Here is a 16964-nt window from a genome sequence, read left to right as displayed (position 1 = left end):
CGCTCTTGCACGTGTACAGATGTTGTCCTCAGAGCTAAGTGTGCATTATGGCTGATGCCTAGAAGGGGTCGTGGACATTTCAAAATTAACATGGTTTTTACTTACATCAAAAAGAAGACTTAACTCATCCACTGTGGAAACAAAACGTTGTTATAAGAGTAAAAGATGGGTGGAGGGAAGCATTAAGGATTTTGCTAATCAGAGCAGATCCTCCCCAACAAACTGCAGGCCACTTACCTATGGAATCTAGTCGTGAGGACCCAGGCATCCTAACAATAGGGTCTCCTTCTGTTAGAGAAGTTAAAGACCACTACTGTGTGGGCACTTAGTGCCTCATTACTACTTTGGTGGTATTTCAGTGGTAACTCTGCCATAATACCACCAAACAGATTTACCATTGCTGCCACTTGGTTCAGTGAAATTACCGCTGGATTACACATGGTGGTAAGCGGTGTTAATCCACATTTATTGGATTTGATAGGACTCTGCTGTAATTCTGCCTATTTGGCAGTTTTTGGGCGGTTTGGAGGATGAGGTTTTTCCTCCACCTTACCTCCAAACCCATAGTTTGGCGGTTCAGTAATGTGGCCGTAAAGCAGTGGTAACCCCACTACCAATGCATTACCAGCATTTTTGGCCACACCACCGAACTCAAAATGATGCCCTAGAGACATCTGTGGTGTACAGAGTTTGACTGTTATTGAATAATGTTAAACCTTGTGGCTGGGAAAAAAGGGGGTACCATGTGTTTCCAATTCCAAAGCATCTGTGCATGTTAATTGCCCAGCAGGGCAACCATCTTTAACTAGTAGAGTTTGCCACAACATGTCTCAGAAGAGGTTTCATCTTTGGGTCATTTTTCCCCATACCATTTCTGTCTCCTCCTCTCAAATGGAGAGACAGACTTGACCTTGAGTGCTTATAGTCCGTCACATTTCAAGGGCCTTCAGCGCTTGGTTGCTTCCTAGCTTCGTGTGTGCTTTGTAAATACCACACATGCAATGGGCACCAACGTAGGAGCCAAGATCCATTCAATGTGTCTGGTTAGTAGAATGAGTTGCTTGATGGTTTTTGCACCCAGTAAAAGTATATAGCACCTTGCAACTTATAGTCTGAGCCGTAGTAACAAGATATAAACACATATAATGGTGGAACATATGGGCTTTGTTACATGTTTGGTAGTATCTTGGTGGGACCTACCACCACTTGGTCTGGCGGAAGTGCAGCTGGATTACAAGTGGTGCTAGGCGGTGTTAGTCCCCAATTATTGGAGTCCATAGGACTCCATGGGGATTTCAGCAGAATTACCACCAATTTGGCCTTGTTTTGGCTGGAAAGCAGAGCAATTACCTCCAGCAATCTGCTGGAGATGTGTCCTCCCCCTTACCTTCAAGCCTGTAGTTCAGTGGTGTTGTAATGCAGAGGTAATTCAGTGGTAACTCCATTAGCACAGAACTTCCACCATTTCTGGCCAAACAGTCGAACTCATAATGAGGCCCTATTTAGTGTAGCTAAAGCGGTATACTTTAGGAATAAGCAGGGGTAAGGAAGGAAAATATCATTTGCAAAGAGGAGTGATAATCAGAGAATGTTCACAGTATATTTTACTCACCTCCCAAAGGGAAGCTCTCCAGTCTCTTTCTGCCACTTCACGATGGGGATAGGGTCACCTTGAATTTCACACCAGAACTGGACTGTGCTTCCAAACTTTGCCACAATATTACTGGGTTTACGGGTGAACACCGGCTTTTCTAGGAGAAAAGAGAAACATCCCGTCATGGCAGGTTCCCAACACTATTGGGCACTGAAACTCTCACCAAGCTTTGTTCAGGTTTTCAGGCCAACCCTTTTTTATAATTCAAGGCATGGAATCTATGAAGATGGGGTGATTGTCTGCCCCCCTTTACACACACCATTGAATGGGATTTGTTCAATTGACCTTCCATTAAATCCTTTTCTGGTTAAAGCACTGGGGTTTATGAATTAGGCATGGCATTACGAATTTGTGGCAGCTCCAGTCTCCCCTCCTAAAAGCCAAGAAGGACAACTGCATCCCAAGCCCTCGTACGATCAGAGAGATGGGATTACATTCAATCCAATTATTCTCTTTCTTGAATAATTTAAGAGCTAGTAATGGAATGGGTGCATCTAAATCAACTCTCAACATTTGTAATACTCCTGTACTTTGCAAAGTGTTAACCAGGTGTTAACTGCTCTCCTTTGTTCCTCATTCTAGGACCAGGGAGGTACGACTGCATCTCCAAACATGAACTGATCACATCATGGCAAATGTACCATGGCATATTGGTACAGATAGATTCAAGCCCCCTTTAAAACCGGAGAGGCGTGAGAGTGCCTGATCTTCCTTCCACTGGATGATCTCATGGGACGGTGTACTTCCATATTCCAACCCCTAAAGCAACACGCAACCACCTCTGTATCCTCTCATTCCTCCTTAAGGAACATAAAGATAGAGATATTGGAAGCCTCTCTGTTATTTGTGCTTGAAATGATTATTGCTATTTTATGGCTACTTTTGATTTTCCACTACTCTATAAATGCTGTATTTTGTGTTTGTCTAAATGTGTCAATAGACAGGTATCGGGAGGATAGCTCAGGGGCAACGCGCTCGTCTTGGAAGCAAGATCATAACATCAGATATGTATTGCTCCACAAAATGTCTAGCAAAGACACCACTTTGTGCAATGTCTTATCTCATTATCAAGAACATTTTGAGCAGAATGGACATTGGATATACACCGCCCCTTCCCTTATTCAACAGTCCACCCATTATTGCATCTTCTTAGACATTGCATAGAGATGGGAAGGAGTCATAAGTTGTTACTTTTCGCTCTGCAATGCATCAGCCGCCTCTGGACTGAGGAAACGGACAGCAAGTGGCGTGACCAAATCTACTACAAGTCCCATTGTTAAAATGGGTACATCACTCAATAAAGGACTAGGAAAATCGAGAGAGAGAGAGAGAGAGCAGAGAGAGAGAGAAGAGAGAGAGAGAGGGAGGGGGAGAAAGAGAGAAAGAGAGAGAGAGAGAGAGAAAGAGAGAGAGAGAGAGAGAGAGAGAGGGTGGGAGAGAGAGAGAGAGAGAGAGAGAGAGAGAGAGAGAGAGAAAGAGAGAGAGAGAGAGGGTGGGAGAGAGAGAGAGAGAGAGAGAGAGGAAGAGGGAGAGGGAGAGACAGAGAGAAAGAGGGAGAGGGAGAGAGAGAGATGTGCAGAGAAATCCAGTGCCCCCTAGCATCCTTCAACCTTGAGGTGATATAACTAGCAGAGGTCTAATAGCAGCTCATTCTGAATCCCCCCTAAAGGTTCCAGTGTCGCTTATGAGATAAACTGTCAAATGAAGAAGCAAAGGAGCATCCACCTTCATATCAGTCCAGTGCCCACTGCATTCGGTCATGATGTCACCCGGGAGAGTTGGCAATCACTGGCATCTTTCTCAAACATGGTGATGGTAAAAGGTCTTTAGGCAGTATCACGTGACTAACTGATGACATTACATTTTTCAGTACAACTGGATGAGGCGACCCTGAAATTCTTCTCCATAAAACCCCTTTTTTTAGTAACCCTACAAGGAGGCATTAGGTTTTAGCTAGAGGAACCAGTCACGAGATAGTTCTTGTCTTTTTCTTTAAAGAAAAGTTGTTTGGGGTTTTCATTTGCAACAAGCCAATTTTCCTTCAAAGATTTGTCCTGAGTCATAGATTCTATTGGAGGGCCAAGCATTGTTTGCATCTCTTTGACTCGGACATAAGAGCAATGCCCTTTTATCTGGGAGTGGGTTGTTGTGTCATGGCCTTCCTTCCGCAGACAATCTTTACACCGTGGGCCAGGTTTCTATGGCAGCAGACCAGGTCACTGTTTCAAGAGGCATTGTGGGGAGCACAGGGCAAAGATGCCAGCCCATAAATATTGAGAAGAAGTGTTTGTAAGGTGTCCCCCACAAAGCAAATTAAAAAAGGTTTTTGAGGTCACGGGACGCCCCATTGTGAAAGTACACAACATAGAACAGGAAACATACCGCTGGACAAAGAATAGTTCAGCCTGGGATTGGAGAAATAGTGAAGGCAGTGTGGGCAGAGAGGAACCAAAAAAAGGGGCGGCGAGGGGCCTGCGGAGGATGCAGCACCTGGCAGCGGGTGGGCCGGGAAACTGGTGAGGAACGCTAGCAGACGAGAGAAGATTTAGGACATGACTCCCAGAAATATGATTCTGATTCTTCTATGTATACTGAATGCAGAGGACCCCAGGCAGGCAATTTCAGCTGATTGTGTAATTTGGAGGTAGAAACTTCAAGACATCTATTAACGAGATGTCATATTTTGAGAGAGTTGTATATGAAAGGATATTGAAATTGTAATCATGAATTTACAAATTATGATTCAGATCAAAGTTGAGCATTTTTATACTCGTGGACTCATTTTAAATTAACCTTTAACCTATATTACACGTGGCATAACATCATGGAGAGATTTGATGAACCATGATGAGTTTTAAAGATTATTATGTATATTATTAAATTGAATTGTGTTCATAAATGATTAGATAGGTTATATGTGATTTTACCAACCACAATTACAGAGTGATACATTTCATTGCGGCCCCCCCCCGCCCCCAAGGCCCCTGCTTTTTAACCCTTAAAACAGCCACCCAACCCCATCCCGATCCATTTTAACCCCTTGACCCCACTACCCTTTATATATTTATTTAATGTTTTGGGGTATTATGGTCCAGTCTATAATGTTTGTGCTATATTGACCGGGTACCATTACATATATTGTCTTAGAGCCTTTTCTCATTTTGTTTTTGTTTTTTGCTAATGTTGTATTTATTATTGACTGATGTACAGTGTTTAAAAGGTTTTGTTTTAACAATGAACACTATTATACATTTTTATTTTATTCAGTTGATTATGAATTGGAGCAGGTGGGGGCGTCCACTAGTACTCGTACAATATCCAGCACAGGTATGGCCCCTCATGAGCATACCCTAAAGGGGTTTCCACTCCAGAAATAGTCAGAGCAGCTTTAATAAAAATAATGATGCATTCCTTAAACAGCGCTACACAGCCGTAGGTCTCAGAGCGCCGAAATAACAGAAGACAATATTATCCCACTGAGTCATTCTAATTTCATCGACCTCGGAAGGATGAAAGGCTGAATTGACACTGCCGAGATTCGAACCTGCCACAGCAGGCTGCACACAGATATCAGGGGTGAGCACCTCACTCGCTGTGCTATCTGACCTGCCTTTAGTCATCGCTGCATGCTTTCATTAATACCCATAAGCTTGCGGCTGCAGAGGATCCCCCTTCTAGGCCTGTAACTGCCGCAGCAGTGCAGTATCATCCGAAATGGATTTCTGCCTTAGTACATGTGTGCTGAGGCCTGCCTTCCGTGTATATTATCCGCTGTGGGCATCAAAGGGCTCCAGGAATGAGCTTGGTGCCGCCTCTGAGATAAAGACAGTGATGCAGAAGAGATACGAGGTGGTATTGCTTGTATTGATTACGAATAGTCCTCCTTGCACTGAGTCCTTGCATTCACAGATAAGAACGCTGATAAGGAAGATCTTGTTAAATGTTAAATGTTTAATGTTAAAGGTATTTGTACCACGCACTGCCACCAACGGAATTGGTCCCCAGGCGCTCTGGCGGATCTGCAAATGATAAGGTGGGAAGGGTTAGTAAGGTGAAGAGGGAGTAGGATAGTGAGAGGAGTGGTGTTCTGTTGGCAGCTTCAGCTCGGTATACAACTGATACTGAGCTTTGGCTGGGTATTGGATCGGTGTCAGTCCGCGTGTACTGTTGCTCCAGCTTATATGTTGTTGCAGTGTTGTGAAGTGCGTGCGGCTTGCTGTGCGAGAGATGGTTGTGTGAATTTTTTGAGTGAGATAAGTATGCAGAGTTTGAGCTTATATTGGTTAGTGGGTTACCTGACCTTTAGCATGCTAACATTCACAGTTCTATCCAAGTATGGCACCTGTTGACCCTCACAACTCTGTCTGGATGCGGCGCAGGCCTTTGCTTAGGATTCCATCTAAGTGTGGGCATGTCAACATTCACAGTCCCATCCAGATGCAACGCAGGCCAGTATTCACAATTCTATTTAAGTGTGGGCATGCCAACATTCAAAGTCCTATCTAGATGCAACGCAGGCCAATATTCACAATTCTGTCTGTGTGGACATGCTAACATTTACAATTCTGTCTAAATGTGGACATGCTAACATTCACAATTCTGTCCAAGTGTGGACATGCCAATATTCGCAATTCTATCTAGGTGTGGACATGCCAACATTCAAAGTCCCATCCAGACGCAACGCAGGCCAATATTCACAATTCCGTCTATGTGTGGACATGCAAACATTCACAATTCTGTCTAAGTGAGGACATGCTAATATTCATAGTTTTGTCTGAGTGTGGACATGCTAGCATTTACAATTCTGTCTAAGTGTGGACATGCTAGTATTCAAAGTCCTATCTAGATGCAACGCAGGCCAATATTCACAATTCTGTTTAAGTGTGGACATGCTGACATGCTAACATTTACAAATCTGTCCAAGTGTGGACATGCTAATATTCACAATTCTGTCTAAGTGTGGACATGCTAATTTTCGCAATTCTGTCTAAGTGTGGACATACTAATATTCGCAATTCTATCTAAGTGTGGACATGCTAACATTCAAAGTCCCATCATGAAGCAGCATAATGAGTATTATCGCTAAGTAAGCGGTGGGACCATTAGCTAATAAAAAGGTTTGCTGATCGCGCTGATCTCATGCACATGCTAGTGTATGCTATCAATCAATGCATCTGTGCACCTGGCACACACCTGCGTATCAGCGCACCCACTTGCAGCCAACAGAAATGAGAAAGGAATGTTCTGCATGTTTCTGGCAGCAGCATACCCATATCAGAGCATGCCACTGTGGTACAATTGCCGCCTGTCACGTCCGCACGAGCCGCTACCACCTGTTCAACTAAAGGAGGTGGGTGGCCCTGGCCCTGTTACCGTGTCTGTTTGATGGCCTGATCAGGGTGAAATGCAGCCAGTGCTGCCCACTGTGCTGCTGCATGTTTTAAAATAGCAGCTACACTGCCGTAGCAAGAATGCAGGCTGACTGGTGCAGCGCACAGGCATGGCCAGCGTGAATGCCATCACTTTCAATGCACTGATGAAAATAGATGAGCCTAGTCAACACCACTCATGCTGGAGGGCCAGCCCCACTCATCAGTTTCATTACTTGAACACCACTCATGCTGGAGGGCCAACTCAACTCAGCGGTTTCATGAATTGAACACCACTCATGCTGGAGGGCCAACCCAACTCATCAGTTGCGCGAATTGAACACCAATCGGGATGGAGGGCCAGCCCTGCTCATCATTTTCATGAGTTGAACACCACTCATGCTGGAGGGCCAACCCAACTCATCAGTTTCATGAATTGAACACCACTCATGCTGGAAGGCAACCCCCACTCATCAGTTTCATGAATTGAACACCATGCATGCTGGAGGGCAACCCCCACTCATCAGTTTCATGAATTGAACACCGCTCATGCTGGAGGGCCAGCCCCACTCATCAGTTTCATGAATTAAACACCACTCATGCTGGAGGGCCAACCCCACTCATCAGTTTTCATGGATTGAACGCCACTCATGCTGGAGGGCCAGCACCACTCATCGGTTTTCATGGATTGAACGCCACTCATGCTGGAGGGCCAGCACCACTCACCAGTTTCATGTATTGAACAATAATGAGTGTGGAACTAGGAGTCAGTCCCCCTTCAGGCAGTGAGGTGATATTCCCTCTCAGCTGCTGCACATGAGCACACACACACACACACACAAATGGACACATGTAAAAATACACACAAACAGAAGTGAGCCCCGCCAAGAGTCAACATGATAGCTATTAAGTGAAGTTGATAAGAAAATTAACAAGGCAGATTCTGTTCATGACACTGGAAATGGGACAGTAAGTTCAGATGCTGAAAAATAAGTCTCAGGACTGGCCCCTGGCAGATACTGGCGCAAATTAAGCACTTTCCACTCACAGAGATCACTCTGACTGTGGCAGAGTGTTTGCCCATGCCCCAGTCACAGGCAATCGCAATAGCTCTGAAAGTCTACAAGCTGCTACAAGTCATGCAGAAACAGTGTGAAGGTCCAAGCCAGCCCTGCCAGTCTGAGCCCCTTCATGCAGGGCCCCGGACCAGACTTGGACATGCAGAAGAGGAATGGGCCGACATGACTCACCTGGGAAAAGCAGACCCAGTCTGTGGCCACCTCTAGTACCCCTCTTGCTCAGGCTGTTCTCTGTGATGAAAACAGTAATTTTTATTTCTGTGAGGTGGCATATTTCACCCCTCTGACCATTCTCTAAATCCCTAATGTGGAGTTAACCGCCAGAAGGCTGCAATAAACCCCATTTTAGTGAAATGTCACGGTGGTCTCCGTGGACCCTACCTACAAATCTGTGGGCCACAATGGCAACAGTTCATACAACTATTCTGTTTTATCAGCCAATCAGATTGGCTGCCTTTAACTATCAAATCTAGTAGCCCTTTAAAGAAACCTTCATAGCTGTCCCGGGTTCACAGAGCACAATTGGCCAATGAGGGACCTTAAAATCGCTCTGGTGGTCTGTCGTCAGAGAACAGGTCTAACATGTCTTTAACAGGGTGTTGGCCCTTCTTTTTGATATAAATTAAATGGCTGGATGGGTTTGCACCAAACAAGTGAAAACGATGCTTTCGGAACCATGCACCATCATTCTGCCCAAGTCTGCGGTTTCAGCTTTTGGTGAATACAATGATTGAAGAAAAATGTAGTGGAAAATGCAGGTTTTGAAAACGCCGCCCTGTCACTTTGTCCTGCCTTGATGGAGCTTCACAAAAGGTCATTCGGAGTCAGACCAATATTTTATTTTGATGGTTCTTTGAAGATTCTCAAACAGTTCCATAGTTCCCTAAATCTAAAAAGGTGATCTTCCTATGGTGAGTCCAAATTACCCATAATCACTCATCAGGGTCCACTGTCTATAGGTGAAGAAATAGTTTACAGGTAGTTCAATAGCAGAGTTAACAGGGTTAAGAGAAGTGTTGTAAAATAGCACAACCGAAGAACACCCTGAATACATGGAAAAATGGTTCTTACTATAAATAGCGCAATTCCTCCTAAACTAAAACAAAAAGGGGAAAAGCAGGACCAATAGAGGCAACAGACACAAAAAGAAATGGAGGAGGGGTGCATCTTCAGAACTCAACTAATTCAATAATCCATATATATATATCTTCAGTGCGTTCCATGTGTTCATATCCCTGCAAAAATATCGGCATACAAATATATCGCCATATGTTTGCGCCGATATTAAGGCATGGAACCTGCAGGGAACACCCCCGCAACCCCTGTGTTATTTTAAAAGGAGCGGCGGAAACCCCCGCAACCCCCGCTCCCAAATAACCCTAACATTATCCCCACTAAAAATATCGCCTATGGCCGTCCCGACGACCCTATATACGGCCATATTTTTGGTGGGAATAATATTACCTGATACCCTACAGTGGTACTAACTTGTTGTTTTCCGATCCCTTTGCAACCAATGTATGTTGTTCATGCATTTGCTTTCCGTGTCTATCTTGCATTCCACAGTTGTTCTACATATTGTTTACTTTTGATGCGAATGCATACATGTTTGTCATACATGTTTTGTTCGCACAGTGCACCATCAGATGATTTCAGCAAAGTCTGAGCTCTGTTAGCAATATTATTAAATAAGTTAAATACACTTTAAATGATGCAATTTAGATGTTTGTGCAGTGAGGCCAGAGGTGACAGGTTTCAAGCGGCAATAATATAACAGGTGTATTTGGAGAGCGCACGCTGACCCCCAGAGGGGCATCGTGGCGCTATTGACAGTAACAGATGTGTTTTGTTACTCAACGTAATGCTTCTCATTGTATGGATCTCAGAAGGTTAAAGGGTTCAAGTGAAGAGGCTGGGACCCGAACCCGAACCTGTGACTATGCAGTCATACACAGGGCACTGCAGTGGATGCATTAGTCCACTGAGCCACAGGTATACGATGATACTTTGATCATTGTTCTCCAAACTACCTTTGCAGTTGTGTGTCATTTACATGGAATGTAACTGATTTGCTCTGATTTGCTCTGGGGTTTCCTGTGAATGCATTGCAGAATGACCGTGGGTATTGTACTTGTGGCTTTACCTCTTACACATGAGATGGTGTTTGGGTACTAAGTGCTAAACCACATGGCTATGGCCTTCTGGCATTTACGAATGTACTTCTGCACCCAGCTGGATTTCCAGTTGAGTGCTCTCTGACGTAGCATGCATGACATCATTAAGAGACAATCCTTGGGGTGGCCAATGTGCAGTAGACTGGAGGCAGAATCTAGAAGCTTTGTTGGGTTTGTGGTTTACATCAGAAGGCTAAGTCTGAGTTTAGTGTTGGATGTGTGAGAGGTTTCAATAGTGGATAAAGCCACTGAGATGTTAGGAGCAGTAACACTGCAAGGAGGGTCGAGGGGGGGCAGGTATATGGCAGCGTGTATAGTTCAAGGGCAACTGTTATCAAATGTAAACTTTATTCATCTAGTCAAGTGCTTCTACAAAGATTCCCCTGCTAGAGACATGCCCATGCAATAGCAGGAAAGGATGCAATGGACATGTTAAGAGTTTGCATTCAGCTAAGGACAAGTATTAATATTGTACATTATGGCAAGCTTGCACGAAGTAGCAGCAGGGATTCTTTCGGACTCATTGAGTGCAATTTGCGACTCGTTAGAGCTGCAATTTGCACACTCAACTCAATTCGTGAATTGGCCACTCTATGCTTATTTATCACAGTGTTGTGATGTTATGTGCCCTTGAAGACGAGCACACTTATGACTGTCATGCATTATCTATACAGCCTGTATTTCAAAATGTCCATGAATGCAAATCAATTGGCAATCGCAATTACATGCCTGGACATGTAGGGCCTGTTTCATGGAACATTTAGCACGGTGCAAAGCGATGTTGCACTGGTGCAAAGTGACTTTGCTACACAAGAATACCCCTTGCACCTCTCTGCGAATCAGGGATTTTGTTACATGCATCGTGCTAAAGGTTCCATGAATCAGGCCTGTATAGTTAGTTCAGTGTCGGTGCCAACACAAGGTAAACCCTGAGATTGTCATTATTTACCCCATCGAGCCTTATGCCCATCGAGCAGTCAGCTGCTCCATCCTGACTAGACCTGAATAGGACGAAACATGTCTTGGGATGTGACAACTTTGAGATGTCGATCTGTGCATGGCAATGGCACATTGAAAGACACAGTGCAATAGCAATGGCATGTTCTTTTTTTAAATATATTTATTAAGTTTTGCATCAAAATGCATTTCTAACGCACATGGGTCATATTAATCCATTTCAACTATGACTTACCAAAACATTAATATCCGATACTAACATAACTATATCATCATTTACTCAAATCCTCAACTGTATATCAAACCAACAACTCTAAAGTAGAAACTCATTTTAAATCCCATGTGAGAAAGGAAGAGATAACATCCTATAATTCACATGTACACCCACAGCACACAACACTAGACAAAAGAAAGGGAACCACCCCTCACTCCTTCACTCATATAAAGTATTGAATGGACACCATAGTGAAAGATATACATCTTCTCGCCATTTATGCTTCAAAGAAATCCTTTTATATTTAGACAGTATCTGCATTTCTACCAGCCAATCATCCGCACTGGGCTTCTTCCTGGTCTTCCAGACTCTAAGAATCAGCTTAACCGCTACAACCACAGCCTTATCAATCCAGGGGTTATATTTTCTTGCAGTTAAGCATCTCTCTATACATAAGCAGAATCACATTGGTAGCCGACTTTTGAAAGGTTATTCTAAAATATCATGTCAATTCTGTTCATAACTTCTTTCCAAAAGCCTTGTACTCTCGGTCAACTCCAAAGTAGTTGTAATAGGTTCCCCCTACCATTACCACAACTCCAACATCCTTCATCAGTCTTCAATGTCAACGTATACATCTTCACTGTTGTCCTATAAATCTTCCCAACAACCTTCTGCCTTATCAAAGGTAAACACATATCCATACTTGCATTCGCTGCAACCCTAAGAAGGTCCCTCCATTCTTCCTCTCACATGATCATGTTGATATCATTCAACCAAGTATCTTTTCGATTTGTCCATGCGCCTATATAATTCAACCCCATAGTCATAAAGCGCATATAAGTGCATACATTGTACTCTTGCCCGACAAACAGTTTACAAATCGCCGGCCTTTCCTCCAATATTCCATCAACTATGTTTATTCTTTGACTTATCAACGAATTCAATTTGACTCATCTCTCTCCTGTCCAAACCAAACCTATCCTGTAACTCCCCAAAGCTTAGCATCCTATCCCCCTCCAATAAATCCCTTAGTGTCAATATACCCCTCTTGATCCAACTCTGCCAGTGTAGACATCTATTATGCAACACAGTGCCTAATTATGCCATACCGATGCATCATAATTAAACCCAAAATGTTTACCATTTTCCTTCAACCATGTTGTTAAAGCCTGCCTAGTTGTCACTATCGATTGCAATTTCAATCTTTTCCCTGATAATTTTCCCATCATATAGAGACTATCCAAAGGGTAAGGTTCACAAATTTCTCTCTCTATCGCAATCAAATGGCACCTTTTATATCATCATTATCATAAATAATGTGAGCATTTTTAATTAGAAATGCTCTATAGCATTTTAACAGGTCTGGATAACCAAATCCTTCTTCTTTAACATCCTGCAGCAGAATCTACTTTGGGATATGCAGTCTCTTACCTACTCCCCATAAGATGGTTTGGAATACTTATATTATTATATACAGCACCTTAGGTAATAAAATTTTTTTATCGCGTTCACTTTTGCCCATAGATTCAAATGAAGCCTTTCCCATTTCTTAATATTTATTATTATTCTGTCTATTGTTTTCTCAATATTATACTGAACAATTTTCTTTAAATCTTTAATTACATGTATTCCTAGACATCTTACTGCACCTGGGGACCATTTGCAGTTCCAGGATTTCAATAAATTCATATCACATGTCTTGGATATAGGGAATATTTCTGTTTTGTCCCAGTTTCTTTTATGACCTTTCATCCCACCACCTTCTTCAAACATTTGCTTTAGCAATGATCCACACACCCCAGGGTTTGAAAGAAGAATCATCATATCCTCAACATAAGTCCCGGCAGGATAGCTCAGAGGCAACGTGCTTGCCTTAGAAGCAAGACAACACGACGCAATACAGGTTCGATCCCCGGGTCCGTGCTTAGAAACCTCTGGGAATTTAAGCATGTTATAAATTTGCAACTAAGACAACAACAAAAAAAAAATTTCTGTAACAGTGCCTCCATGCCCCCAGACTGTGTGAGCGCTTTAAAAATGCAAATAAAATAAATAAATAAGTTAAGATCGTGATCTCAGTATTATCTACAGAAATTCCCTTAATTTCTTCACACTGTCTTATATATGCCACCAGTGGTTCCAAAGCCAAATTAAACAAAAATGGTGACAGTGGGCATCCTTACCTAGTACCTTTTTACAGCGGAAAGGGTTTGGATATTTACCCATTAATTCACACTTTTGCTGTGATGCCCTAACGAATACAATCAAACATTTGTATAAACATGGGACCAAACCCCATTCATCTGTGTATATTCTAGAAACTTTAAATTAACTCTGTCAAAGGCCTTTTCAGCATCAAAAAAATCACTGAGTCAGGTCCCTCCGCACTGTGCACGCCTATAACATCTAGCACCGTTCTAATATTATCATATCCAAATCTCCCCGGTGAAAAGCCTGCTTGTGATTCATCAATTAAGCCTCCGACACATTCCATCAACCTATTCAACCAAACTTTAGTAAAAATGTTTAGATCAACATTCAACAATGATATTGCTCTATAGTTTCGACACTTTTTATGATGTTTGTCTGGTTTAGGTATTAAAATGATCAAGGCTTCTCTCATTGATTCACATAATGTTGCTCACATCAGAAAATCATTGAATATCTCACACAGGATTGGCGATAGCTGAGTCACAGTTTGTAAAATTCAGAAATCAGGCCCTGGTGACTTTCCACTAAGTCTTGTATTGCATTAGGTATTTCATTGACTTCAATTTTCCTTTCTATCTTAATGTTCTCTTCAATCTATAGTTTCGAGATATTAACCTTGCAAAAAAATAAAAAGATTTAGATCTTCATCACTTGGCGAAAGTTCCTCTTTGTATAATCGTGAATGAAAATCGTGGAAATAAACACATATTTCTACATTTCTAAAGTTTCCCCATTATGCATGTTCTGAGCGGTTGTATGCAGCTTTATGTTAAAAAGCACCTTCTGTCGTCTTCTTTAGGTTTCTCCAGACATCTTTATCATAGGTTACATCAAGACTTCATGAACAGAACCACTGGGTCCCATCACCCAGGCTTAACTGACCTTATCTGGAACACTCACACATCATTCAACACCAAACATTCCATCTGACATCACCAGCTCTTCCATACTGTGGCAAGCACTTCACAACACTTTAGAAGCCAAATACTTAAATGTCCTCAGTGTGAGATTGCATGCCCACACTTGCCATGTTTCCTTTGGAATCCAACCCTATGATAGTAGGCCATTGGAGGGTAGGTTACTATTGGCAACCCTCCAGATATGTTACTCACAACTATGGGGGGTCGTTTGGGACATAATTCAAGATTCATAAATGTATATACTGAACACTGAAATGTGTACATTACATACTGAGATTTATATATCATATATTGAGATGCGTGCATTAGATACTGAAATATACACACTGTACACTGAGATGCATACATTCTATGCATTCTATGGTGATAGGTGTATACTGTATATTGAGATGCGTGCATTAGATACTGAAATATACACCCTGTACACTGAGATGCATACATTCTATGGTGATAGGTGTATACTGTATATTGAGATGCGTGCATTAGATACTGAAATATACACGCTGTACACTGAGATGCATACATTCTATGGTGATAGGTGTATACTGTATATTGAGATGCGTGCATTAGATACTGAAATATACACGCTGTACACTGAGATGCATACATTCTATGGTGATAGGTGTATACTGTATATTGAGATGCGTGCATTAGATACTGAAATATACACGCTGTACACTGAGATGCATACATTCTATGGTGATAGGTGTATACTGTATATTGAGATGCGTGCATTAGATACTGAAATATACACGCTGTACACTGAGATGCATACATTCTATGGTGATAGGTGTATACTGTATATTGAGATGCGTGCATTAGATACTGAAATATACACGCTGTACACTGAGATGCATACATTCTATGGTGATAGGTGTATACTGTATATTGAGTTGCGTGCATTAGATACTGAAATATACACGCTGTACACTGAGATGCATACATTCTATGGTGATAGGTGTATACTGTATATTGAGATGCGTGCATTAGATACTGAAATATACGCACTGTACACTGAGATGCATAGATTCTATAGTGAGAGGTATACACTGTATATTGAGATGCATACATTAGATACTGAAATATACGCACTGTACACTGAGATGCATAGATTCTATGGTGATAGGTATATACTGTATATTGAGATGCGTGCATTAGATACTGAAATATACGCACTGTACACTGAGATGCATACATTCTATAGTGATAGGTGTATACTGTATATTGAATTGCGTGCATTAGATACTGTAATATACGCACTGTACACTGAGATGCATACATTCTATAGTAATAGGTGTATACTGTATATTGAAATGCGTGCATTAGATACTGAAATATACACACTGTACACTGAGATACATACATTCTATAGTGAGAGGTATATACTGTATATTGAGATGCATGTTTTGTTTATTGAAAATGGTACACTGCAGGCTCAGATACATTAATTGTATATTAAGAGTATGTAATGTATACACTCCAGTGTTCCGCATATGCATTTATGAATCTTGAATTATGTCCCCAATGGCACTCCATACACACCCACGTATGTAAACGCCCCACGTTAACAGGGCCCCTGCTTGTCATGGTGTGCGCTGCTTTTTCAAGCACTCAGCATACCGACCAGTGTATTGCAATGCTGTGCTCACAACCAAAAAAAATGCAAATATTTGTAACTATCAAAACGTCCCATACAGTTTCAGGAATGCTGCAAAGAAAGGCACGACATTGTGCATTTTAGCTACATTGTAAGCAAATGACAATGTTGGATCTCAAACGACCAGAGAACCAGTCTCCTAGGGGCTCTCGCAACTATGATTGAAAAGAAAACTCCGGGTATGTGTATTTTCATTATTCCTACGAACTCACAATTGTGAGATTGTACACCAAACATTCATTTTCTTGCCACATAAAGTTTCAATCCAGGATGTCTGAAGATGAGGTCCGGATGGCGCGTGGAAACGTGTAATCGACCACTAGAGGGCAATGCAGACCCGCCACTGAAAGCAGAACTTGACAAAACGAGTGAGGCACGTGAAAGCTTTCACACGTGATCAGTAGGGGTGCATAGCACAACTCGCAGGACTGAATGGGGAGCAGTTTCACAGCAGTGTTAGTATTCAGCGCAATGTGTTACTATGGCATGAAAACATTGTTTTACACGGAGTTAAGGTTATCACCAGTAAATACAATGTTTTACAAACACGTTCGGGAAAAAACCTTCTCCCTGAAATGCGAAAGTGCAATATTCCATTTGAGCTTATCCCACATTCCACAGCGCCAGTAGATTAAGCTGTGTATAAAGTAGCACTGCCCTGTAAAACAAAGGCAATTTTCTGGAGCAAACGGCTTGTGTTCCAGCTAATTTGCATACCCACACTGC

General features: G+C 42.2%; 1 protein-coding gene across 2 annotated transcripts in view; it reads right to left on the bottom strand.

Annotated features, from left to right (window-relative positions):
* The window catches only part of ROBO4 (roundabout guidance receptor 4), a 969314-nt gene that overhangs the window by 655546 nt on the left and 296804 nt on the right, over positions 1–16964 (bottom strand). For both annotated transcript variants that reach the window (XM_069614539.1, XM_069614540.1), the window contains exon 5: positions 1613–1751. In XM_069614539.1, coding sequence (XP_069470640.1) covers positions 1613–1751 — 139 coding nt within the window. The remainder of the gene's footprint in view (positions 1–1612; positions 1752–16964) is intronic.

Source organism: Ambystoma mexicanum, chromosome 9 (genome assembly GCF_040938575.1).
Source record: "Ambystoma mexicanum isolate Mex_15411 chromosome 9, UKY_AmexF1_1, whole genome shotgun sequence".
NCBI lineage: Eukaryota > Metazoa > Chordata > Amphibia > Caudata > Ambystomatidae > Ambystoma > Ambystoma mexicanum.
This window is presented reverse-complemented; position numbering and strand designations above follow the sequence as displayed.